Below are 26,241 nucleotides of genomic sequence, written 5' to 3'. Positions count from 1 at the left end.
GGACAGGGAGCAGATCCCAGATATCGAAGTCAGGAAGCGACAACCCCGCTGAGCCCCGTCCCCCAATGGCTACACCTTGCCCCAATGTCTTTCGGAGGCCCCACCAAGGAACGGCTACACACGCCGCAGCTGACTGGATTGCTCGACACGAGACGCCCGGACGAACACTCTCCTACCCCTGGAAGCTCTTTCTTGTTAAGGGTACTCGATACCCGCCCGTAGGGCACCATACGACCGATGTTCGGTCTAAAGGAGCGGAAACGGGTCTGTCATATTGAAGGACACCTCGCTCGACCTTGTTTATGTTTGGGAAGTTCAAAGTTATGGGGGGGTGGGAAAGGGGAAGTTGGCACAGCTGTTAAGTGCCCGAATTGGGGAAAACCAAGACCACCAACATCCACCTTAGACAGCACGGACGAAGCATCTACCCTACGCTGGATGGGCTTACAGTCACCGGAGCAGAGGTTAAAGGACGCAAGTACCCCAGCTGGGACCCACATGCATGAACCACCTGGAGCCCATACGATCCCCACGCTCCTCCCGCCACATGCAGTGCATCCGGGTGGGCCTGATATAGTCACTAGAACCCCTGATTCCCATGGCTGACTCGATAAAAATCCTGACGTGGAACGTCAGAGGCATGAATAGCTTCGTGAAGCAACGGTGCATACTCGCCTACATCAAAAGAAGTAAAACCAAAATAGTCCTACTTCAAGAAACGCACCTAACGTCGGACAAACTGAAGGCACTGGCCAAAGCTTGGCGTGGTACTCTGGTAGGATCTTCCTACTCCTCCTATGCCAGGGGTGTCCTGATCTGGGTAGACCCCTCTATCCCCTTCCGATTAGTTAGCTCCAAAGTAGACAATGAGGGCAGGATGGCACTAGCATGCGGCACTATCGAAGGGAGAGAGACATGCCTAGTCAGCACCTATGCACCCAACCACGACGCAACGACCTTCTTTCACTCCCTATATTCACGTCTCAGCCCTTACAGGGATATGGGGGGGGTGACCACAACTGCACCCTAGACCCCCAGAAAGACAGGTCTGACGATAAGCATACACGCCCTTCCCCGCCGGCCAAAATACTGTCCAGGCTGGTACAGCAGTTACAACTCCGAGACTTATGCAGAGAACAACACCCAGACCTGCGTGAGTTTTCCTTTTACTCCCCTCCACACGCGGTCCACACTAGACTTTACTACCTTTTCGTAAGCCTAGAACAACAGGCAATGTTTGGCGGGGCTCAGTACCAGCCCACAGTGCTGTCCGATCATTCCCCACTATTGGCCACCTGGGAGGTCTACCCGCCTAGAGCCCCTGTCCCCACCTGGAGACTCAGGGCTGAAGCCCTTCTAGACACAGCCCTCCGCGAACACATTGCAGACAGGACAGAAGACTATTGGGAAAGGAACCTCAACAGTGTCAAACACATAGGCACCGCCTGGGAGGCATACAAAGTGGTCATGAGGGGGGAGATGATCGCAGCCGCGGGCGGGGCACTAAGGTCGGTTACTTCCTCCCTGGAACACGCAGAGAGGGAGCTGGGAAAACTGGAAGGCAGACTAGACCCATCCCCAGAACACTTACAGAAAGTAATTGACCTAAAACAAACCTGCCTTACGCACTGGGAGTCCCTGGGTAGGCTGAACTATGCCAAACACGTTGAACAAACCCATGCCCTAGGTGACAAACCCGGTAAACTCCTAGCTTGGCTATACAAGAGGGAGACCCCCAGAACACCCATTTGCCAAGTACTCAAACCAGACGGCTCCCTAGTGCACACCCAGATTGTAATTAATTTGGTGTTCTCTGACTTTTACGGCAAATTATACGCCAAACCCCCATCCGTGGCCGACTCCGACATTGAGGATGTCCTGGATGACCTAGACCTTCCCAGGCTCGATCCTCAAATGACGGACATCCTGGACGAACCCATCACCCCAGACGAGGTCAAAGTAATCATCAGATCACTCCCGGCCGGTAAATCCCCAGGCACTGATGGCCTCCCCGGGGAATTTTATAAATTGTACGAAGAGACCTTGGCCCCACTGCTGGCACAGGTGTTTAACGAAGCCTACGAGCGTGGCGCCCTCCCTGACTCCATGAGGGAAGCGGTGATAATCCCCCTCCTGAAACCCGGGAAAGACGGATCGCACTGCGGCTCCTATAGGCCCCTCTCCATGTTAAATGTCGATTGCAAGATCCTAACCTCCCTGCTAGCTAGTAGGCTGCGAAGGGTAATCCCCCACCTTATCCATCAGGACCAAACGGGTTATGTGCCCGGTCGCTCCATAACAGAGAACCTGCGTAGGTTGCATCACATCATATACAGCACGGAACAGAGGCCTCAGAAATACGCGGTTGCGTCACTTGACGCCACCAAGGCCTTCGACTCAGTGCATTGGGAATGGCTATATGCCACTATGGCTAGAATGGGAATCGGACCCGCCTTCCTGAAATGGACCCAGCTAGTCTACACCAACCCCACTGCTAGGGTACGCACAAATAGGACCTTCTCAGACAAATGGGCCCTACACAGGGGCACCCGTCAGGGCTGCCCACTCTCCCCGATGCTATACATCATTGCCACCGAACCCGTAGCCGCATACCTTAGACAGGAATTACTTAGAAAGTAATAGACGGAGTGACCCACCTCGTCTCTATGTACGCGGACGACACGCTATTGTACCTACATAACCCCAAACACCTCCTGCCCTACATTCTAGAAACACTGGACGGATTTAGCAGATACACGGGTATCCGAATTAACAAAGACAAGTCCTGCCTCTACCCTCTTGCCGCACTGTATAAAGAAGACCTAAGATCCCTTCCCTCCCTGGATCTAGAATGGCAAGTGACCTCCTTTAGATACCTGGGAATCACTATACACCGGGACCCATACACGCAACATATACTCAACACAGTGAGAGCTAAAGACACTCTAGAAAAATCTATGGAATTCTGGGGCAAGCTCCCGCTCTCGATGGCCGGAAGGGCCGATCTCCTCAAAATGGTTGCTCTTCCCCGCTTACTATACAACTTTACAAACGTTCCCTACAACATCCCCCCTCCTTCTTCAGAAACATAAATAAACTATGTAGACGGTTCCTTTGGCAGGGAGGCAGACACAGGGTGGCGCTGGACACATTCCAAAGACCCTACGAGAGGGGAGGAATCAAAGTCCCCAATTTCGAATTGTACTACCTGGCAAGCCAACTAAGGCATGTGATGCGATGGATGGCTGACGAGACCTCCACGGACACTAGGCTCCTCCAACCTGCATTGCCCAATCTCCTCCTGAGGGACCTACTATGGGTCCGGAACAGACTCACACAGCCCTTCCCATACCTAATCAAACTCGGAATAAAGCTCTGGAACAGAGCGTGCAGAACTGTGGGGTCAGCTGATCCCTTCTCACCACAAATCCCCATCGCAGCAATTATGGCTTACCAGCTATGGGGCTCTCTCAAATCACGCACCCAGTGGGAACCTTACGGAGTGGCCACCTTAGGAGACCTAACACGAGACCAAGAGATCATACCCTTCCCTGACCTTGCTGAGACTACGGGATTACCCGCTGGCCAATTTTTGCTCCATAGGGCAGTGACACAAGCCATAATGGTTAGATGGCCAGAGACTACCACCCCAAAGACGGAAAATGTGGTCATAGAAACACTATTAAACACAGCTGAAGGCGGCCATGAAACCTCGCGATTGTACGAAACCCTGCTCCAGGGCACGACAAACAGCGCGCTCAAAAGCAAAGCAAAATGGGAAATCGAACTTGGCCAAGACTTTGCAGAGGTCGAATGGGAGAAAATAACTCACTACCACAAAAAAGTTTCTAGGAATGCCCGTTTGCAGCTCATTCAATTATACATCACCAACAGAGCCTACCTAACACCAGAGGCCATATCCAACTTCAAAGGAGCTGAGGCCCAGGTATGCCCCAAATGTAAGGAGCCGAGAGCGGGAATGACGCATATGTTCTGGGGCTGCCCGGAGATACGCCACTTCTGGACACAGGTTCAGGAGAGGGTGGCGGACGCAGATATTGAGCTAGAAGTGAACAACCCCGCAGCCTGCATCCTGGGCAGATGCAAACGCAACCACAAAAATAAGCCTCTAAACAAACTCAAAGAACTGATTTATATAACTGCGAAGAGACTCATAGCCATGGGATGGAAGAGCCCAAGGGCCCCGTATGAGGCACTGTGGTGGGGGGACCTGACGAAATGGATAACGGCGGAGACCGGCGCGTGGGAAATGGCAATCCTTGAACAGAGGCTGGACTCCAGTGGAGAACTGCACCGCTGGGTGGCCTTAACAGAGCCACTACTGCATCCTAATAACTCTGACGATACCTCGGACGGTTCGGACTGTCCTAGCCATCAATCCGGCCCATCATAATTGGAAGATAATGTTGACTGTGGTCTTGAGTTGGGGGTGGGGGGATACGTAATTCTTTGATTAACGTCTGATATTACAAGAGATGCATACTTTGTTTGTTAAACTGTTAAAACCAATAAATAAAGTTAAAAAAAAAGGATTCGCAAGATTTTACATCGGGTGAGGGAGTTAGTCTCATGTTTAGATTAGTTTTAGCTATTATGGCTATACCTCTACCGTGGGCGTCGGTTCTGTCGTTTCTGAGTATTGTATAATCCTCAGGGACTGCGAGTGTGAGGGTGGGGCCGGCTGCCGTATGAAGCCATGATTCAGTAATGGCCATGAAGTCTAGCTTTTCTGTCTGTATTAGGTTCGCTATCTCCGTGGCATGTGCCACTAATGAGCAGGTGTTTATTAAGGATCCCTTAAGGTGTGAGGCAATCTTCTCTGTTTGTGATTTGAATGGGACTTGGATGTTGATATTGTATTTAGGTGGTATATTAAGTGGTTTGCTCTGTTGGCAGTTTACGTTCAGTGGTGAGGGGTTAGGTGAGTGTCGTTTAATAAAGTGTTGGTTGGTTTGGTGGGTGGATATGTCTTTCTAGTATTTGTGATGCTAGTTGACCTGGCGAGAGGTTCAAACAGCTTGGTGAGTCTGGAACGGAGTCTAAGGTTTCCGGAGGTGGTGCTGCATGGTCTAACCATGATGTGAGCATTAGGGGTTCGTGAACATGTGTGACTCACATTATTAGGTGATAGTGAGATTGTTGGGGTAATCAATTGTGCTGATAGTTGATCTGTCATGGTAGGGCCAAGTGCCGGTAGGAGGTAGAGGCTTGAGGTGCTAGTTATGAAAATCAGGTCCAGAATGGCCCTTAGTAGGACAGTGTATATGCTGGTCCTATATATAGTGGAGCGACGTGTTCTGAATGGTTGGCTAATTACGTGTTGCTACCAGTGGGTGGTGAAGGGCAGAACAGTTAGTCAAAGTGGATTGGTTCCAAGTTGCTTACAGCAAAGGTTGAAAAGCACAGAATGGCAAAATGGGCTGATTAGAAGTTGCTAACAATGTGCAAAAAATAGGCTGATTTGAAATTGCTAACAATAGGCAAAAATAGGCTGAATCGAAATTGCTAACGATGTGCAAGAATTAGGCTGATTCGAGATTGCTATCAATGTGCGAAATTAGACTGCATCAAAGTCACTAACAAAGGGCAAGAAATAGGCTGAATTGGGGTTGCTAACAGTGGGTTGAGGAACCAAGAGTTGGGCGAGATGGGCTAGATCAAGCTTGCAGACAGTGGTTGAAGTATGGCCGAGTAGGTTGGCTCTGTTTGGTACAGGAGGTGAAGCATGGACGGATAACAGTGCTCGATACATTTGTTTTGCAGGCATTACTCATGTCCGGGGATAGCGATAGATTAATTTAGTTTTACTGAGCAATTATTAAGTTGCTGTATGACATATTATGAGCTTGTGTTGATCGAGTAAAGTGCACCTAGTGCAAACATTGATGTTGCGATATCCAAGGGTGCTGGGCGCTTCTTAGGGAATTGATGTGCTGGTTGCCGGCCAAACGAGTCAGGTACAGAAGAATGTGCGGTGAGTCAGGTTGGTAGAATCCCGATATATGACCTGGGCAGTCAAGAGAGGGCAGGCGGGGGGGGGGGGGGGGGGGGTGGTGCAGTACTTGCAGTGCTCGACGGGGTGTTGAGTTGACGGTAATGTCCAACGGCTGATGGACCGTCGCGGACAGGCGCAGACAGGCCCTTTTGCTGGGCACTTCTGCGTCGGCGCTTCTTCCGTCCTAGCGCACGCACGAAAAGAGAGGCAGCCATTTACCTTGTTGAAGGTAATGGCTGGGGTGAAAATAATAGGGGTCAAGGTGCTGCACCGCAGTGATGAGGTGCGCAGATCAGCTGTTTAGAAGCAAAATTGACAAAGTAGAAGATGGCGTGTGTCCTCACCGTCAGTCGCTGCGTCTCGTCGCTTTTACTGGATTAACATGGGGAGCGACGGAGAGGGGGCTCCTGCCACGCTCCTCTCGATGCAGCTGCACACAATTTGTGTTGTCTTGTAATTACCAGGTACGGGACCAAATAATCAATTGTAGTGATTTTAGAGTGCTATTTGTGATGGTCATTTCCCGTTTGAAAACGGCCAGTAACATACCATAATTACTTAAATATGGCCTACACCTCCAGTGATTACTTGATACCTGATAACTAATATAAACGTCTGCAAGTTATATTCTTAATAATATAGTAAAACACCTCTGTCCATCCAGGTGCACAGAAGTCTTTTTTGTGGGTGTTGATGTGATTATTGTCCATTCATAAGCGAATTAATTGTAATGAAGTAGCCCCAGTTGGTGTTCTTTTCCCCACATCACTGCAGCAAAGTTGAGCACTACTGCCTCATGTATACCTGGAAACATGTTATGGGTGCAGCATTCACACTTACATGAAAGCCTATGCTTACCTGTGTCAAAAAGCGAATTTCAGGAAACACTGGAAGATCATCCCAAACAGCCCCCCCCCTTTTCTTCCTGCACTTATCAAACCTACCCTTTCTGCTGCTGCCTTAAACCTAGCACTTGCACATTGCTGGCTGCACTACCACTGTTTGTTGCCTTTATTATTTATTTATTGTTATTTATCTGTTTCTCCTCTGCTTTGCACTTTCCACCTCTCCCCCCTTCCATGCACGTTTCCCCTCCCCCCTCTCCCATGCACTTGCACGTTCTCAATGTCACTGGACCTGGTAAGATCGCTGTTTTGTTCTCCCCTGTTCCCCTCCCTTGCTTTGTCGCGCTCTGAAGCACTTGTGTACGAGCGCGATAGAAATAAAATATCAATCAATCAAAGCACTTGTGTACGAGCACAATAGAAATAAAATATCAATCAATCAATGAATCCAGTCTTGGTTTACCACTTCTCAAATGAAAGCTGCCGAAAACAGTGCTCCGGCCAAGGGAATGTAAACGCAGTGCCCACCACTGCAGCATTAATTGCGTAAATGTGCCAGTGGTTAGCTAGTATTTGTTAGCTCGAAATTGTAGGGGTAGTTCGGTCGGGATACCGGCAACTTTGTAATGAGCCCGATTGAGTTAGCTAAACCTTGTTGGTTTTGTCAGAAGCATAGAGACGCTGTTTGCTTTCCTTTGTTCTCGATCCCGGGGCTCCATTGTCACTTTGACCAACGGAATTTGTAGAAAACTGCTTTTCGTCTTGGGAAACAAATTGTCAATGGCATGCAAACTACACTCCGCAATCCCCTCTTTCAATTAGTGTTTCTCCTCCTCTTAGCACGCGTTATAGGCCTAAGAAGCATGTTTCTGCATGCATAACAAAATTGTAGGATCTGATTCACAGCCCTGTCTAAACTGGAGCATCAAGCATCATAAAGCATATACGCCCCACAGTGGCTTCGCCGGGGTGTGTGGATCTGTATACAACACAATAACCATAGAATTAAAACCACATACAAAATAGGATGACTTCATTGTGCTGCCCAGGGGAGCTTTCATTTATATGAGTTGCTTTGAAATTCCTTTAGGAAGTAAGTGGATCTTTGTTTCAGACACTACTTAACATCCCAGCACGCTGCTGCAAGGGTGTTCTCTGTAAACCATTATCTAAGAGCCTAAACCCTCATTGCCTATTTGGGAGTGGTTTTATACCCAACGTGTTACTTAACTAGTAGCACTTGAATTCTTCTGAACAGCAAACTTAAACCAAAGATTGTATTGCATGTTTAAAAAGTTTTTGGCTTAAGACACCACAATTTCCTGTAGGATCATTGTTTGCCTATTATTCATTTCGCTCACAAGCCAGACTCAAGAACAAGTGCACTTGATTTAGGGGTACCCAGTGGAGCATTTTGTGGGAGATTAGAAGAACCCTCCCACCTCCTTCGTCTTCCTCTTCCCTCCCCATGATGTTGCTCAGTTCATTTTGAGACACTCAAGCTCTAATGCAGTATCTATAGTCTGCATTAGTGTTTCATAAATAAATAAATAACCGATAAATAAATATATGTGTCAGCTGTGATCTCCACCTTGCGCACCCCTTCATGCATGACCGTTTTAAGCACTTTTGTGAGCCCCCTGTACCAAACCAAAATAATTTAAGGATCCAGAATAGCTGGTCGCGCCCCCCCTCATCGTGATCACAACACGTAGCTTGATATGCTGCCTCAGAGCGATCAAAATAAGCATGGTTTTCACCCCTTACCCTCTTCATTCTTGCTGTAATCAGAATGATAAACAAGTAGCATCTCAAGGCCAACATCAGCAGTCCAAGAGGAAGGTCATTGTGTTTTAGTATAGGTACAGGACACTTTACATCAATATCAGCCATATGGAAAGTATACCAGCCTAGTATAAATGTAGGACGTGAAAAAAGGTGCACATAATCCAGAATAGCCAGAAGACCCGGATTAGCTGCCTCACAGAGTGCAAAAGTGCGCAAGCATGGAAACAGGTGACCAATTAGAAGCAAGGAGAAAGCTACACATACAATAGCATAGATAGTGGATGAAGATTGTAAATTACCAGGAAGGTGACTTCATCCAGACAGACTGAAATTAGATGAGGGACATGGTTTTTAAGTAGCATTGCCACTAGACAGCAAAGAAACAAGGGGTTGTGGTGTGCAGTATATTGAGCCTCACTATTATTATAGAGGAAGCACCAGTGTAGTTGGTGAAACTATGAGGGGGGGCTTTTACAAAGATCTTATCCTGAGAACGAAATCACTATGAAGGGCAACAATTTTGAAAGGCTTACAGACTCGCAATTTTGACATGTCAGGCAATATGAGATTAAATGAGATTCCCAGGATCACACATTGGTTGAGAGGAGAAGCTGGGATTTGCTCCCACTCTGCAAATTCTGCACATTAAAACTTGCTTTTCCAGTTCTTACCATGAACAAACATTATCCCATTTTATAGAACTAAACTTGGAAAGTACACAAATCACATAACCAAACATGACAATTAAAAAAATAATAATGTTATAGACATGTGAAGGAAGAAAGGGCGTTGAGCGACTGTTGGAGTTGTAGGCTGTGCAGGAGGAGCCACCCCCTCCCTCTCCTGTTGCTATCATTATTTGGCCAGTGGCCCGGAGCGGCAAAACCCGGTGCGAGAAAGGGAGGTGAGCAATGACTGTTGGAGCTGCAGGCTGTTAGAGCAAGCAGCTTGCTGTGAGCCACTGTATTTGTTCACGTGGTGCCATAGCCGCAAGAGCCCAAACTGGGCCCCTCGTCCCGTTCAATTACCACTTCCCTCACGTCTTTGCTGGTCCCCCACTTGGTTCTGGCCCCCCATCTGCCGCTACCCCCTCCAATAATGTCAACAGGGCTCGTATTGTGGGTGGAAATGGCTGCAGCTGCTTTATTAGGCAGGAGGTAACTTACAGGTGTTCAGTTTTGGTGGCACAGCATGAGGATTCTGTTCTGAGCTGGTGCCCATTATACATTTGTCCTTTCCCCAGGTGGTCTCCTCCTGCAACCAGTAGGTTGCTATCAATTCTAACCCATTACACATTTCCCAGGTGCTTTGTCCTCTTTCTTGGTTCTTCCTTTCCTCGATCTCCTGTCTACCAACACAATTTCCCCATTGCCTGCTGTCTTGCACGCTTCCACTTCTTACTCCTCTCTCCAGGCACCTAACCTCTTCCTCATTCCCCCGGGCTCTGCCATCACCCATTCCCTGATCCCAGGTGCCTTGTTTTCTTTTCTTATTCCTATCCCCCAGGTGCTTCGACCCGTTACTCATTTCTCCATTCTCTGAACCTCTTCCGCCCTTCCCCCTTACCTAGGCATCTTGCTATCCTACCCAGTGCCCATTTACCCCAGATTCGTGTCATCTTCCCCAGTTGTTCATACCCTGACCTTACCGATATATCCTGCCCTTGCCCCTTGTGGCTTCTGCGGGGGCTTGTAATCTTCCACCTTGCTTGTTCCCCCGAATAGTTGTCCCCCATCTCTGCTTTACTTTTTCATTCTTTTTTTCTTTCTTTCCCCTTAGCCAGCTACTCGTGTAGCAGCGTCCACAACAAATTCCTCCCTCCTTTCAACCACCTTGGGTTTCTTTTTTACTCACACTTTTGTATTTACACCTGTAAGGAACTCTTGGTGGCAACAGTAAAGACAGACACAAGTGATCATAGTTCAAGGCTGTTTATTAAACTGCAAAAGTCGGTGAGATAAACGCCTAATCTAAAACTAAATGTAAGATGGGCGCAAGCTTAGACCATCAAATTAAAATAAGGCAGTCCCAGTGGTGTCGTGTCAAATAAAAGGGCCTATACTAAGAAAAACCTATTGCTAATACTTACGCTAATTACAAAATGAGTGTGGGATAGGATTCACAAATAATGTGTCAGGATGCAATAGTCGGGGTCTCATTTCCCCACGTTTTGAGCACGGGATAAGGTGGAACCTCTGAGCATAGCACACTTCTCTGGCTTCCCAGCTCGAGACGACAGTTCCACTCAACTTTCAAGAAACTCGATGGCCAAGTCTCTTTTCCTGAAAAAAGTCTCTTGCCTCCCAGGGTCGGAAAATAACAAACAAAACGTTTTTCAAGAACCTCGATGGCCAATTCTCTTTTCCTGCAAAAAGTCTCTTGCCTTCGAGGGTCAGAAAATAACCAACCAAAAAGTTTCTTTTATACAGTAGTTAGGGTAATAATGGCTGACCCCGGGGTCCCCCTCTTCCGGGCGCAAACCCTTCTCAATTTTCAGCCTCCCTCTCCCGGATTCACTATGGCTTTTCCTTGGACCACGAATCTTAATGTCTGTTTTAAACAATTCTTCAGACTTCGCCCCTTTCTGTTGGCAGCCCTCTGCCAGGCTCACTCTTGCCAACCTTTGCTAAACAGTTCACTGTAGACATCCCTCGATGGGGTTCACTTCTGTCAACACATTGTTCAGAGGGACGTCAGGCTTTGCCCCTTTTTTTCAGCATCCCTCTGCCGGGTTCACTCTTGCCAAATTCACCAAGCGGGATTCAATTCCCTTTGCTTCACAATCATCTGTTGGACGAAGACTTTCAACTGTGCAGAGGATTTTACAAGACCCCTGTATGACCACTTTGACAGTTCCTTTGCGGCCTTCCCGAGGCCTTCTTGTATTAGCAGTTTCAACAAACACAGGAGTGACCAGAGTCTCTCATGTAAGCACCCATGTGGTGCCGGATCCATCTGCAGCTGGTCTCCTCTTTATTTTAACAGTTCTTTGAACTTCCCTTAAGTTGCTACTTTACGGATTTCTTCAACACTGTTTTTTTTTTATTGATTCTCCCCTCAACTCACTGGCTGTGATGAACCGCATGGCTTTTTAGAATATCTGGAGTCAAGGCCGGTACCACGGTAACAGGCACCTCCCTCTGTCCTGCTTATCAGCGTAGGCACGCTCCGTGTACCACTGACATATGCTGCCACACACTTGAGCTATTGTCTGCGATCTTACGATTCCCTCTCCAGAGGTTTTACGGGTCTGGGTCGAAAAAGGCAAGGTCATGTCTCTCCTTGTCAGCCTCTCGATATTCACCTCCATTTTCCTCCTCTTGGACTCTTGAATGGGAGTTATTCAACTCTCCCACTCATAACATTCTACAAACAGAAGGTGGTACAGATCTTGACAAACATATCTGAATCTCTGTTAAACCTATCATGAAAAGTGTGGGGAGTAATGGAAGGGATTTTCTTGTGGACGATTTTAAGATGGCCAAACTCGCTCCCGGGGTCTGCCATTAGATACGAGCTGCGGAATCAATAGCATTGTGGAAAACAATATCACTATATAGAAAATGCATGATCATAGACAGTTCTGCCCCGTTCTCCATCTTGAAGACACGAGAGACCGACCAAGATAAGGGATTGAGACGGTGGAGGTATAAATGTGAGGCCTACCTTGAAAGGTGTAGCATCACAAGGGACCTACTCATGTCCTATCCAACTAAAGTGAAAAGAATTGCAATCCCTTAATTGGGTTGGAAACATGGGGACAAGGGGAAGAGATAAATTGATAACGGAGACAGAGCATGGAGTGGAAAGGGCTATCTCCAAAGGTTTCCATCAGCATACTACAGAGACCTTCTGTTGAGATGCCCCCTGAATATCCTTCCAACAGGGGAAGTTCAATTGGCCAGGAAACAGATTGAGGAGTCAAATCTGCAGTGCAGATACTTTGGAGACCTTAGGAATGTGGAAACACTCTTCCATTTAATAACCTCCTGTAAGGTTCTAGAACGAGATTTCTGGAGGGACATGTAAGTCATACACTTACACTGACAGCAGAAGAATGGCGGAAGAGGCTTTTGGATGGGAAAAGATCTGTTTGGTTTTAGCAGTGATGAAGTTTGTGGAATATGTTTTAAGATAAAAAGATTAACTAATTGGTTGGATTTGGGAAATCAGGGATTTACGCAAAGATGTACGAATTCTAAGATGAACTGATGATTGACGAAATGGGAAGATTGGGCTCCCTCTAGGCTCGGGTGATATGATAGGTTTGAGGGAGTGGATAATTATGGAGGAATTTTATTTTGGATATATTTTAGCAAGGTTGAATAACATTTGAGGATATGAGAAGATTTTAACTGTGGTCTAAATAAATTGTGATGTAAAAGGTTTTATTTTGTGATAAACCAATAAACAAATTAAAAACCAAAATACAGAGAGGCTTTTTGTAGATGGGCTGAGTCAGAATGGTGGGTCTTCATTGCCCTGGTTTGTACACGTAAGAAAAGAGCTTAACAGACTTGGACAGACTGATTGCTGGGTTCTGCAAAGTCTTATGGATGGCAGCACTAAATCTCTTTTTTGAAAGGCTTATACGAGCAATGCTGAAATTGAAGTTCTGAGCATGGTCAATAGTTCTTACTCACTCAGGACCAGAGACGTTTTTATGGGAGGGCAAAAGGGGCACTTGCCCAGGCCCCCCCACCCCCTTTGGAGCCCCTCATCCCCACAAGGCAGGCGTATCTAAATAAGTAAGATTCCATTATTCACCAGACTTAAAAAGCACATGTCAGGATATTCTATGGCATGCTGCTGAGGTTCTAAACCCATTGCATGTCTGTTTTGAAAAGTACATTCTGCCCTGATCAATTCATCATGGAATGCCTTCTGTGTTCACTGTGGTATACATAATTTGTGCGTTCCTAACGGCACAACTCTGTAGCATTCTTTCCTTCCTATGGGAATTATGTTGATCATGTGCAATAGCTAAAGTTGAAATGCATATTGATAAATTGAATGCCACAATCGTTTAGAAGTTAGCTCAGTGTGTTAAGCTCTCATTGCAATAATATGTGTTCATGTGCAAGATTAGAATAGCACATTCTAAGAAAACTTGGCTGAGCCTTTCCTGTGTTTGAAGTTTATAAACCTGCCTGCATATGTGCCGGATGTTATAACACAACAGGTGCTATTATCAGCAATGTAACTGCGCCAGATAGGGGTTGCTATTAAAACGAACACATCATCTGTATGGTGAAGGTCTAGACATTGGTTTGTTCACATGGGGAGTTGTAAAAGCTAGGCAATCACCCCCAATGATGAGCATAATCTGTTAGTCCAAGAAGTGAATACGTATCCAAATTCAAGACTGTGGAACAAAAGCGTTCATGCTTGCATCCTGGCTTTGTCAGCAGATGATACAGTGATCCTGGTCAAATCATCTACTATCTCTTACATTATTGTGCTGTCTTCTGTGAGGTTTGCCTTTGTGCAGGCTGTTGTATTGTTTAGCCCATTACTTGATCTTTCTTCTAATGTAGGCCATTTGACTGGAAGGGGTGCTCGACCGAAGACAGCGGACCAGATGTTGCAGGCCTCAGGCAAGCATATCTTAAGGTCTGCTCGTTTGATACAAAAAACAGTTCGCTTTTTTCTAAAAGTCAAACGTTTTTATGCACGTTTATGAATGACAATGTCACAAGCCATTGTTTTGGAAGTAATTAAAGTTTTGAAATACGAAAGAAAAATCCAGATTAAATGTGTTAAATAACATTGATTGGTATGCTGGTGCTTATATGCTTCCATTGATGATGGAGAGAATTAATCTAGAATCATTCCCATTTTGCGTAAAACCCTTCTATAATATTTTTTTTTAAATGGTCATGTTTGGTAATGTGATTTGTGTACTTTCCAAGTCAGTTTTATAAAATGAGATTGTTTTAGTTAATTATAAGAACTGGAAAAGAAAGTGTTCAACACCAGCAAGTGATCTTCAAGGAAATTCGAGAGTGGTGTCTTAAGTCCTGGTCTAACTTCTTAGAAGTAGTACGAACACAGTTCACTACAGCACAGATTTGTAAAAAACCTTAAACAGGTTAAAAACAAAAAAAAAAAAAAAAAGAAAGTGTTCAAATGCAGAAATTGCAGAGTTGGCACACAATCCACCCCGTACCCAATGTGTGATCCTGGGCATCTGATTTAATCTTGTATTGCCTAACCTCTCAAAATTGCCAGTCCCTAATCCTTTTAAAATTGTCAGCCCTTCAGAGTGATTTCCTTCTGAGGGTATGATCTTCATAAAAGCCTCATTCATGGTTTCACTGGCTATCTTGTTGCTTCCACTATAATGGTGAGTATTGATATATTGCACACCACAGGCATATGTTCGTTTGATCTCTAATGGCAACACTATTTGAAAACCATATCCCACTTCTTCTGTCAGTCTGTCTGACACCTTCCTGGTAGCTTCTAATCTGCATCCACTATCCATGCTATGGTATGTGTAGCTGTCTTCTTCCTTTCAATTAGTCTCCTCTATCCATGCTTGAGCTCTTTTGCATTCTGTGAGGCAGCTCATGTGAATTCTCTGTCTATTCTGGGTTAAATGTGCCTTTTACATATGGTTCTGCATTAATACTACAGGCTGCATACCTTCCTGGATGTAATTGATAAAAAGTATCCTGTATCTATGCTAGAACTGAAGTAACTTCGTAGACTGCTAATGTTGACCTTCAAATGCTACTTCTTTATCACTCTGAGAATGCTGCAAGGCAGCATATCAACCTCTAGCTTGTGATTGCAAGAAGGGGGTCGGAGGTGCAACAAGATATTCTTGATCACTTAATTCCTTTGGTTTGGTGGAGGGGGCCCTCAAAGATGTCTGTGCCCAGGGCCCCAAAAGTGGTTAGGATGGCACTGCTCAGGACCTATTGGGCGGTTAAGCAATGCTTAAGGTTTGAGACATATTTCGATGATATAACCCAGAAACCGATGAGAGCATTGTTCACCAAATTGCGATTTGGTATTTTGCCCTTAGCCACTCTGCAAAATAAATGGAACAGCGATAACTCACCCTCTTGTCATTATTGCATTTTAAAGAGAGAAAGCCCCATCCACTTTCTATGCTTGTGCCATGTGTATTTAGGGTTGAGATAACGCTATCTAAAACCGTTGTTGCTTGCTAGAAACATCAGATCTGCACTGCAGGCTATGGATATTTGTTGCTTGTCTGGTGTAGATTGGTAGTTTACGCTGTGATGACTTATCTTCTAAAAGCTTGGAGGAAAAGGAAAAGGAGTCTAGCTCAAGTCACCACAAAATAGGTTCTCATGCACGTGTCTTGCAATGTAGGACCAGAATTGTTTGTTGTACATTCATTCTGCTCTCGGTTAGACTTTCTCTGAAATGCATAGTGTTTTATGCACTATTTTAAGAATTGTGTTAAGCATTGCAAGGAATTTTGCCACCCTAGGCAAACTGTCAGAGGAGGAGCTGGTGTGGGACAATCCTTAAGGAACAAGCATTGCCAAAGCTGATGGTTTGGACCTTTGTGCAGGCGTGTGCATGGCAAAGCTTCATGGCGGGGGCTGACTTAATAGTGTTGAACCGACTGGGCCTGCTGCATGGACAAGCATTGTTAAAGCCAACAGCTTGGGCTTTTGTATAGGTGTGAGAAACACACTTTGCGTATAAAGCTAACTCAAATAGGGTTATTTCAGGACACAGTCAAACGTATGGGCGGGCCTCACGTTTACTATTTATACTATACATAGAATTTATATAAACTGTATATAAACTGTATATAAAAAATGATATTGAAATGTAATTTATATAGAAATGTATATCAACATTTATATTAAGTCATATCAAAATCGTATAAAATTGATATCAAAACCCATATTAAAATGTATATAAAAAATATATAACATGTACATACAATGCATATAAAATCTATGTCAAAATTATCATGGGTCAATCAAATTGATGCTAAAAATATTTGGGTTCTTATCAAATTTATATAAAAAATGTTGGGTGCCAATACATTTGATATCAAACATTTTGGGGGTCAATCAAATGTATATCAAAGAAGAATGTGTGGCTTAAATGTGGCAGTAAACGAAAATCGGTGTGAAATGTTAGATGATGCGTATTCATTCTGTAGTTAAATCTAAGAATTATGACTATATAATTACATACTGTGATGACTACTTTTTAAAAATGTCATGATGCGTTTATGAGCGTGTTCAATATATTGTGCTCTTTTTTGATTATTAGTACTTCCATCATTCCTTATGGGCAACCAAATGTGTATTGTTTTAGGTGAGACTGAGAGTTCCTGAAACACTGGTGTGTTAACCTGACATAATTATGTTCGCCCGATCTGAGATTGTATGATTTTGTTTACAATGGATTGCAAAAATGCCTAGGAATTAGACATACATATAGCATATTTAAAAGATTCAAAAGCATGCTGACACCTATCAAAATCTATATCTGTGGTAAGACACATTCTTTTCAGTTAATTTATTCACTTTTGTTTTTCACTTTATTCTTTTTTTCCTGCAACATTGTTTAACGTTTTGCACAAGATTTGCAGTTCACAAGACACCAAATTGTCCTAGTTGTTTCTTGTCTTTAGGCGACTGTTTACCCAACATAAGTTCTTAGGATGTTTTCCTCAGATAAGCATTCAATATACAAATATTTACTTCCGAACTTGACATTTTGGTTAATGTGTTCTGATGGGTAACAGAAGTGACAAAACACGCACTTTAGTGTGCTGGAGTTTGTACACAGAGGGCCTCATTACAACATAGGCGCTCCCGTAATGAAGGGTGCCGGTACGGGACCGGCACCCTTCTTTACAGGATGCCCTATTACGAGGTTCCCTTGCGGGACCCGGTAAGGATGCCTGGTCAGACCCGGAGGGGACCAGGGAGCTAATAACGGGCCCGTTAATTCCCTCCCCATTCCCGTTGAGCCCTATGGGGCCTCAAATGGGAATGGGGATGGCTTCCTTCAAGGAGGAATTACCGGGTCCTCCAAAGTTGGAAAGACCCGGTTATTCCTCATTGAAGGAACCTGGTACTGGGACCCGGTATGGAGGCCCAGAGCCTTCTTTTGTTTTTACCTTTGTACAAAGAACTAGTTTTCTCACCTGTGATTTGCTGTGGCGCAGGAGGGATGCCAGCAGACGATTGGCTTCCCCGCGCACGCCGGCATGATCCTTGGCCTCGCACCATTGCACGAGTCTACTTAGAAGGGTGTGGTCCTGTCCCAGAATCCGTGCAGCGTCAGCTTTGTGAGAAAAAACAAACAGATATTTGTAGTAAAGAGAAATACTGTCATTTGGTGAAAAGTAGTGCCAAGTCAGCTCAGCAAAGTCACGCTCCCCATAACATATCTACAGGGCAATTACTAGACGATATGGCACCAAGAGCAAAACCCTAGACTGTGCCCTGACCGAACATTAGAAAATAACTGCAATATAAACTGATACTGGTGTTAGCAATTAAAATAATTACAGTACTTCAAAGTAATAAACACAGAAAAGTCGACAAGGACATTTAAAAAAAAGAATTCACTTTCATTATCATTATTCTCATTTATATATTCATTGCCTAAATAAGGGGTAGTGCCCGAGATTTTTACTCCCGCAAAACATTCATTGCTGGTGCGTAATCTGATTTTTCGGACCACTGTACTCTCAGTTGTAAATGTAACAAAGCCGATAACCTCTAAATAACATCTCTTCTGCCATTAAAGATCATACATATGTTTTTACCAGTTTTCAGCTACTGAAACTCCTGTTCCAGTTAGCAACAATTACTAAAAATGTAACCATGATCCTCACTCACGGTAGCTCAACATTGGGAAATAAAAAAATGGTTACAACGAACATGTTAACTAGCTTCAAGCCACAACTAATGTCTCTTTCGACGCTTGTTTTCTGCCTGTGCATATGTACAACTTTGCCAGTAAATGACACGCATGCAGAAATTGTGCCCTGCCACCTACACGAACTTACATTAACAACCGTGAGCCGCCGTTCCTCTTCTGGCCTTTCCCTATTGGGGCCGCAAGCCTGCATTGCTTTCACTACTGTGCCCTTTGCTTGAGCAGGCGTAAAAAAAGAACTTTCTCTTTCCCGACTTCCGCAAATAATTGCTTTCTTCACTATGTCACACGGCACATCGTTGGGTGGCCAGGCAACTCAATTACCCTCATTACAAGTTTGCCAGTCCGGTAACAACGGTACCGGTAAGCTTGCCGGTACTGTTGTTACCAGACCGGCAAACTACGAGTTCTGTTTGCGGGTGCCTACCTGCCCGCCAGGTCTGACACTGCCGGTAGCACCAGCACCATTCTGAATGGTGCCATTGCTACCGGCCTCCCCATCCCCATTGAGCCCTAAGCGGTTCAAATGGGAATGGGGAGTATACGTTTCCAGCCCCTGGCAATGGGGAAATACAGGGTCCGCCAGGGTTGTAATGGCCCTGTATTTCCCCATTGCCAGGTTTTACCGTCAAGGCTACCGCCAAACTTGTAATGCGGGCTATGTCTCTGTGATATTTGTTTCCAGTCCCCAGCAAATAATCAGCAAAAACGATGCAGCTGGGAGTTTTCGTCTTGTTTAGCTTCAATTGGACTAAACTAATGATTTTCAAAAGAAAATAACAGGTTTGGAAAAGGGTGATCCATGGACACAAATTTTATCACACAAAAACAGCGCACGGAAATGTGCCTAGTCACCTGCCACAAGACCACACATTAATGCAGGTTCACACCTTCTTTGTATATTGGGCCCCACGAGGTCAGAAGTGTGATAAAAAGTGGTGGTAATTCCATTAATGCCACTTTATTGCTACATTACCACACCGCCGTCCTACTGGTTTTGGCGGTGAAGTGTAGGATCTTATTCCAGTAAAAAAGCTGGAGGTAAATCACCCACCTTACTGCCAACATTCATCAGTATTACCATTGGTGGTAATTCTTAAATGATCCCCATGGATTTCTATGAACTCTAAAAAGGGGGAATTACACCATTGTGCCAACACTCGTGATTCCGTGGTAATTCCATGGGGCCGAGTGGTGGTAATGGTAATTAATTTGGGCAGTAATTACCCAGATTTACTACTGAATTACTGCCAAACTCCTAATGATACCCATTATACCTTCCTTTGGCCCATACCATGGCCTTAGGGCTTCCCAATTACCCCATTTGCCTCAAATCTTTCTTCCTCCAGCCGTCTCTGGTCCCTTTGCTTAACAGCATTTCAATTATGCGGTTAAACATATACTTCGCCAGTTCTAGACAGGATTTGGAAAAGGCTTATCCTATTATTATATCATATTCATTGTTAACTCCCTTATCTATCAGGCGAAGCATAAATAGGTGGTGCCACTCTACATATTATTTCATCCGCCATTGATACCATCAACTGTGGTAAGCTATGGGAAAAATTAACAAAGTTATGTTGCATGAACATAATGTAGCTGGGGTCAAGTTAAATAATATGGGTGATTTATCATCCCCCATCAAGATAGACAAAGGAGCGAAGCAGGGGTGGGTTTTGGCCCCTGCTTTATTTAATTTGTTCATGGCGGATATTAGTGAACAGTTCTCTGAAGTGCACAATTTTCCACCGAAGTTAGGGACATCCAAGATCCTATATCTGACTTATGCAGATGGCCTAGCTACATTTGATGCCAGAGATGTTGGCCTTTGTAGGAGTGCAAGATTGGTCAATGAATATGCACAGGTGAATAACGTGTCCATCAATATGGAGAAATCCAAATGTATGTGTGTGGGCAAAAGCTAAGGGTACCTTGGTTATGAGGTTGAGTCCAACTCTAGGGAATCCTTGGTATTTCAGAAGCGCCACTCGAGGGCTATCGCTACTATGATGTTGATAAGAAATGTTGTCAGCACCGATGCCAGATAAAATGTATCCTGCATTATTACTCTCTATGGACAAAGATTAGTGACCAGTATTGCTTATGCACTGGAGTGTTCGTATTCAGATTTTGAAAAATTGCCCAATTTTCTGGAAGGCCACGCTTGGCGACCTATCTTAGGCCTTTTCAAAAGCCACCCCCATAGCAACCCCCCCATACAGGCCATGCTGAGCTTGATATGACTTTGTTGTGCACCATTATAAGCACACAAAGGAACTATTTACATCAAAAGTATGAGTGTTGAAAAGCAATCGATTCTCCTATTGCTTAAGGATGAAATGTTAAAAGGATCCTGTAGAGGTTTAGAGGAATTTACAATTAGAAATTAGAATTTCTTTCAGAAACTAAAATGGCTCCCTAATTGATCGGATGGTTTGGGTGCACTGTTGAGCTGATTTAACAGAAAGGCCCTGGAGTGGGACTGGTCAATGAACCCTGACCACATAGGGTGACTTGTACTTGACATAGTCAAGTACAACTAGACAATAATATGAGGACACATGAAATGTTTGCCTCACGTCCCTACTAACCACACCACCATCTTGTGATAAGGAGACTTCTTTCAACCATGTCAGGGGCTTATTGATGCTAGTCCTATTTGGTTGATTTTACAATGTTTTTTATGTGATGATTTTTTATGTAATGTTCTTTTTAACAATTTTTGCATTTTTGTGTATACATTAATTAAAATATGTAATTTCTCTATCACTCTGTCTGAATATATTTAATGACATAGTTTCTTTTTTTTGGTGCCCTTGCAATTAGACACACCTAGTACGTATAGATGTGGGTAGCTGTTGTGGAACCCCCCCTCCCCCTGTACGCACACATAGGGTGACTGCCATCTTTGTGCACATTCTCGAAACTGTACTTTCCCCATAAATATATTTATCAGTTTCCTAGCCCTACACTCAGATGCGGTTAAATAAACTACCGGCCACGGATGCAAATGGTTTGTGGTTGAAATTACCTGATGAGCATAGGTGTCGTTTGTGTAATGACTTGCAGACAACTGATTCATTTAGACATGTTTTGACCTTGTATAACTCTATGCTAAAGCTCTATATTAGTTATTATAAACATCTTATAGACGACATGAACTATGGGCGTGCAGTCTTTATAACGAATGAAAAAATAACGACAGTGTTTTCGATATTTTCACTATCTTATTTGAATGCACTATCCAACACTTAATTGCTCTTGTAAGGGTTTGGCAAGACTATGGACTTAAAATAAGGTATGGCGATAACCCATGATTCTGTTCCGGAATGGGTGACACAGACGTTTGTTGGCGATGTAGACATAGGAAAGGAACACTAGCAATTTCTCAGGTCACAGAGATGATAAACACTGCGCTAAGAACGGAGTTGTAATACAGCTTTTGGACTGTGGTTATGGGAGAGGACTCTGCCCTGGAATCTTTGGCATATCATCAGAAACACTGACTGTTCAGAGAGGCCATGAACATTTTAAAACATGATACTGAGGGAATAGAAGTCAGTGAAGCCTACAATGAACAAGGAATGGAAAGGACAACCCACTGTAAGAAGCGCACTGCTTCCCATCAAATCTGATATCTTTTCTTTTGTATTTTTTTGTGATCAAAAGAGCATGGCTCCTTCCTGTATGTAAATAAATAAAATTAAAATAAATGAATAAACTTGGTGTGGGCCTTAAGGATCACTAATGGCGGAGCAAAAGGAGACACCATTTTGTCCCTGAAATCATGAAATCTGCCCCACTGTAAGGCAATCTTTTTAATATAGTTACCCTAATCACTTCTGAGGACCACACTTTCTGCAGTTAAGTCACAGTAAGAGTGCACACACTGTTTAAGCAATGAACCCTGAAATATAATCCCCCTCTGCAAATAAGACACTTGACTACATACTTACTGAGGTTTACTTGGTACAAATATTTAAGTTTAGGGTTTCAAGGACTATAGTAATATTTTAATATAGTGTTCACTTGAAAAATCCACAAATCACATAGTTGACCAACCTGGCAATATCAATAATGTAATTATTTAATGATGTATATTAAACAAATGGAATGCCAATGTACCTTTATTTCCCACATTCTGAATGGAAAACTGCAAGTCCTAGAATGAAAAATAATGATAGCCTGACAAATCTGCCATTGCACAGCACTGTTTATTTATTTATGTATTTATATGAATTTTTATATACCGCACCACATGCCAGCAGGCCTTAGGGTGCACACAGAACAAAACAAAACAAACTGAATTAGATAAAGCAAAAAGGTCCGGGTCAAGGGTTGCAGAAGACAGTGGCATTATAAAGTAGACATCAGGCAGAGGACTCAGTCAGGAGAGGGGTGAAGAGTAAGGTCTTCAGCCTTTCTTTGAAGTTAATTGTCATAGTTTCATTTCTGAGGGCTATCAGAAGTGAGTTCCAAGCAGCAGGGCTCAATACATCGAAGCTAAGGCCGCCTGCGTTAGCCAGTCTTAACAGAGGCTGCACAAGTCTGAGTTGGTTACTAGATCTAAGGGTACACAATGAGGTATGGTGCAGGATGTGGTCAGTAAGATATTTGGCAGCAGTGTTGAGTATGCACTTATGGATCAAAGTAAGGAGCTTGTGTGTCACTCTGTGCTTCACAGGGAGCCAATGTAGTTCCCGTCTGGAGGCTGTAATATGTGCTCGTTTAGAGAGGTCAGTAATGACATGGACTGTGCCGTTCTGGGATACATGGAGGGAGGATAGAATGGTCTGAGAGCAACCACTCAAGAGACTATTACAGTAATCCAGGCGGGAATTAACAAGAGCAGTAGCAAGGATGGCTGCATTCTCATAAGACACAAATAGCCGGATATGACTGAGCAGCTTGTTAACAAGGCCGCAAGTGCTCCGAATCTTAGCAGTCTGCTGCTTCATTGTTAACTCGGAGTCAAGGGTGACGCTGAGAGTCTTCACTTTTTTTGCCCGGGGATAACAGCATTGAGGATGGTGAAGCTTTTGTATTCCGAGGTAAGGTTTTGAGTTTGGGGCCAGTAGCCACAATCAGAAGTTCAGTCTTGTTTGTATTAAGTGCCAGTGAATTGATAGCCATCCAATCATGAATTGCAGTATAGATTTTGTTATGGTCGGCTAAATCCTGTGCAAACCAGCCCGCGAGTTTCATAATGACCTGGGTGTCAGCAGCACAATTAGTCTACTTGACACCCAGGTCGTCCAACAGTCTGAAGAGGGTGATGATATAGACGTTAAACAACAAAGGTGAAAAGCACGATCTCTGGGGGACGCCACATGCACTGGGAGCAGGCCAGGAGTGGGCCTCCCCTGGGGAGACTCTGGCCTCCTTACGTGGCCCAAGAAAGGAGGTAATTCAGAGGGAAGCCAGGCTGGAGCAGCCTACTATAGATTGTAGTCGTTCTACCAGGATGGTATGGTCCATGAGTTCAAAAGCAGAGGAGATATTCAGGAGCATCAGAAGTGCAGGTTGGCCATGATCGACAATGTTTATTAAGTTGGCCTTAAGATCGAGCATGGCCATCTCTGGGCCATGATGGGCTCTAAAACCTGCCTAATAAGTGCTCAGAATGTCATTCTGCTCTATAAATTGTTGGAATTGCAAGTAAGTGACTTTATCCAGGATCTTGGTGGAAAAGGAATGTTTTTTTTTTATGGGGCAATAGTTTTCTGTTGCTAGAGGATCAAGATTGTTCTTCAAAAGGGGGATAACCCGGGACTCGTTAACAAAGGGTGGGACAGAGCCTTCAGCAAAAGAAAGGTTAACTGACTTGAATACCCATGGGCAAAGTACATTGATACACCCAATAAAAAGTTAGAGGGACAGACATCCCCCCGGCAAGAAGTGGGTTTCATGGTAGAAACGACCTGGAGGATAGTAGTCTCAGTACAGGGGGAAAATGCAAAGAGGGGGGTTTCGGGAGTTATAGGGTATTCCTTCAAGTGTGGACCAAAGACGGCTCTTTGATATGATTAAGTGAATTTCTGGAGAGCTGAATGGCATTTTGGATAGATGACCTTGTCGATAAAGGCATTATGAATGGTTTGACACCAGTCATTATTCTTCACTGGACCAGTGATCATGCAAGGTTTGCCTTTAATTCGTTGAGATTGGCAAATCATTATTTTGAGCTAGACTTAGCTAGTAAAATCCTGGAGTTGTAGACAACAGATTTAGCCTGTATAATAGCTTCTTTATATTGTTTAATCAGGAGTTTGTAAGTAGCCAAGGTAGATGGGGAGGGGTTATTGCGCCAGCAACATTCAGCAGCCCTTTTTCTGATGTCTGAGGTGGGGGATGCTGTCGTTGGACCAACTTTTCCTCAGAGTTTTCGCTTTTTACGTGTCAAGTTTTTATGGGGGCTAGAAAATTAATGTCACCTTCAAAGTGGCGGTGAGATGGCAGGCTAGTTCATCAGCCCTCTCAACATGATCCACTGTACCCAGTTGGGCACTGAGCAGGGGTGATAATTTATCTGGAGAAACTCTTTTCCAAATCCTGGTATGAATAACTAGCCTAGGGTTGATGTAAAGCTTTGCGAGAGACCCTGGAGTATTGACACGAAAGGTGAGCAGGTAATGACCAGGACAAATACAAGGGCAGGTAATGAGATTCGAGACTATAAGGTGGTGAGCGAGAACCCAGTCAAGGGTGTGCCCGGCACAATCTGTAGGGCCTGATGGCCACTGCGTAATTCCAATATCCCCAAGGACACCCAATAGGGAGGAGGTAGTAGTGTCAGAAGGAGTATCGGCCCAATGATTGAAGTCGCCCAATACTAGGACCGGGGTGTTGATCTTGGTAATCTTCTTCAGGATGCATATTAGCTGTACTTTGAAAAGGGGAAGGACCCTTCAGGGGCGATAAATGACAACAAAAGAAATTGACCTATTGTCAGAGATGTTTTGTTTAGTTACAAGACTTTTGCAATCATCCGGGGCCTCATAGGGAACCAGGTGGCAGTGTAATGAATTTTTAAAAAATAAGGCCACCCCTCCCCCCGACCATCTTTATGATTAGCCCATAGGATTTGGTAGTTATTAGGAGTGGCAAGAATGGCTTCAGAGGAGGGGCTTCATTGAGCCAAGACTCTGTGATGGACAGAAAATCGGGGCTTGACGCTGTGAGGAGGTCGTCAATCTCAACTCCATGTGATCGACTGGAGCGGGTATTAAGGAGAGCAAATTGAAGCGAGGAAATGGCGGTCGGGTCAGGCGTAATGAGTCCTGTAGATGCATCTTGTGCAGGGTTAATTGCAGCGCTCATTGTGTAAGCTACAGAGGCTTTGGGATGCATTGGGCAAGGAATATGAGAGGGATCAGAGGAATCAGCCGTCACGTTCGCACGATTTACACGCATATAGGGGATGGCTAAAGAATCAGATGCTTCTATGTGAGGGCAGCGAGGGGTGAGATCAGTGTGTGACGATGGGTGACCGGGGTGCTCGAGCAATCATCATGGTGTTGTGCTTCGAGTCTGGCTCTCCGGTTATTCTGTATGCGCGAGATTAAATCAGAGCTTGACATGGTGAACAAGCACTGACAAAGCAAATGTCAGAGGGATATTTACAGCGTAGGAGGTCAGAGACCCTCTGAATCAGCGGTACGTACACGCACTAACAGGCTTGGTCACGCCCGGCACAGT

The 26,241-nt window shown here is 44.6% G+C and overlaps 1 protein-coding gene across 1 annotated transcript in view; it reads right to left on the bottom strand.

The window, feature by feature from the left end:
• Positions 1-26,241, bottom strand: part of LOC138472584 (rap1 GTPase-GDP dissociation stimulator 1-like) — a 674,436-nt gene that overhangs the window by 80,473 nt on the left and 567,722 nt on the right. The window contains exon 11 of the mRNA XM_069610828.1: positions 17,804-17,943. Coding sequence (XP_069466929.1) covers positions 17,804-17,943 — 140 coding nt within the window. The remainder of the gene's footprint in view (positions 1-17,803; positions 17,944-26,241) is intronic.

The sequence above is a fragment of the Ambystoma mexicanum genome, chromosome 8 (genome assembly GCF_040938575.1).
Source record: "Ambystoma mexicanum isolate Mex_15411 chromosome 8, UKY_AmexF1_1, whole genome shotgun sequence".
Taxonomy (NCBI): Eukaryota; Metazoa; Chordata; class Amphibia; order Caudata; family Ambystomatidae; genus Ambystoma; species Ambystoma mexicanum.
The sequence above is the reverse complement of the archived record's forward strand: the minus strand, read 5'-3'. Positions and strand labels throughout refer to the sequence as shown.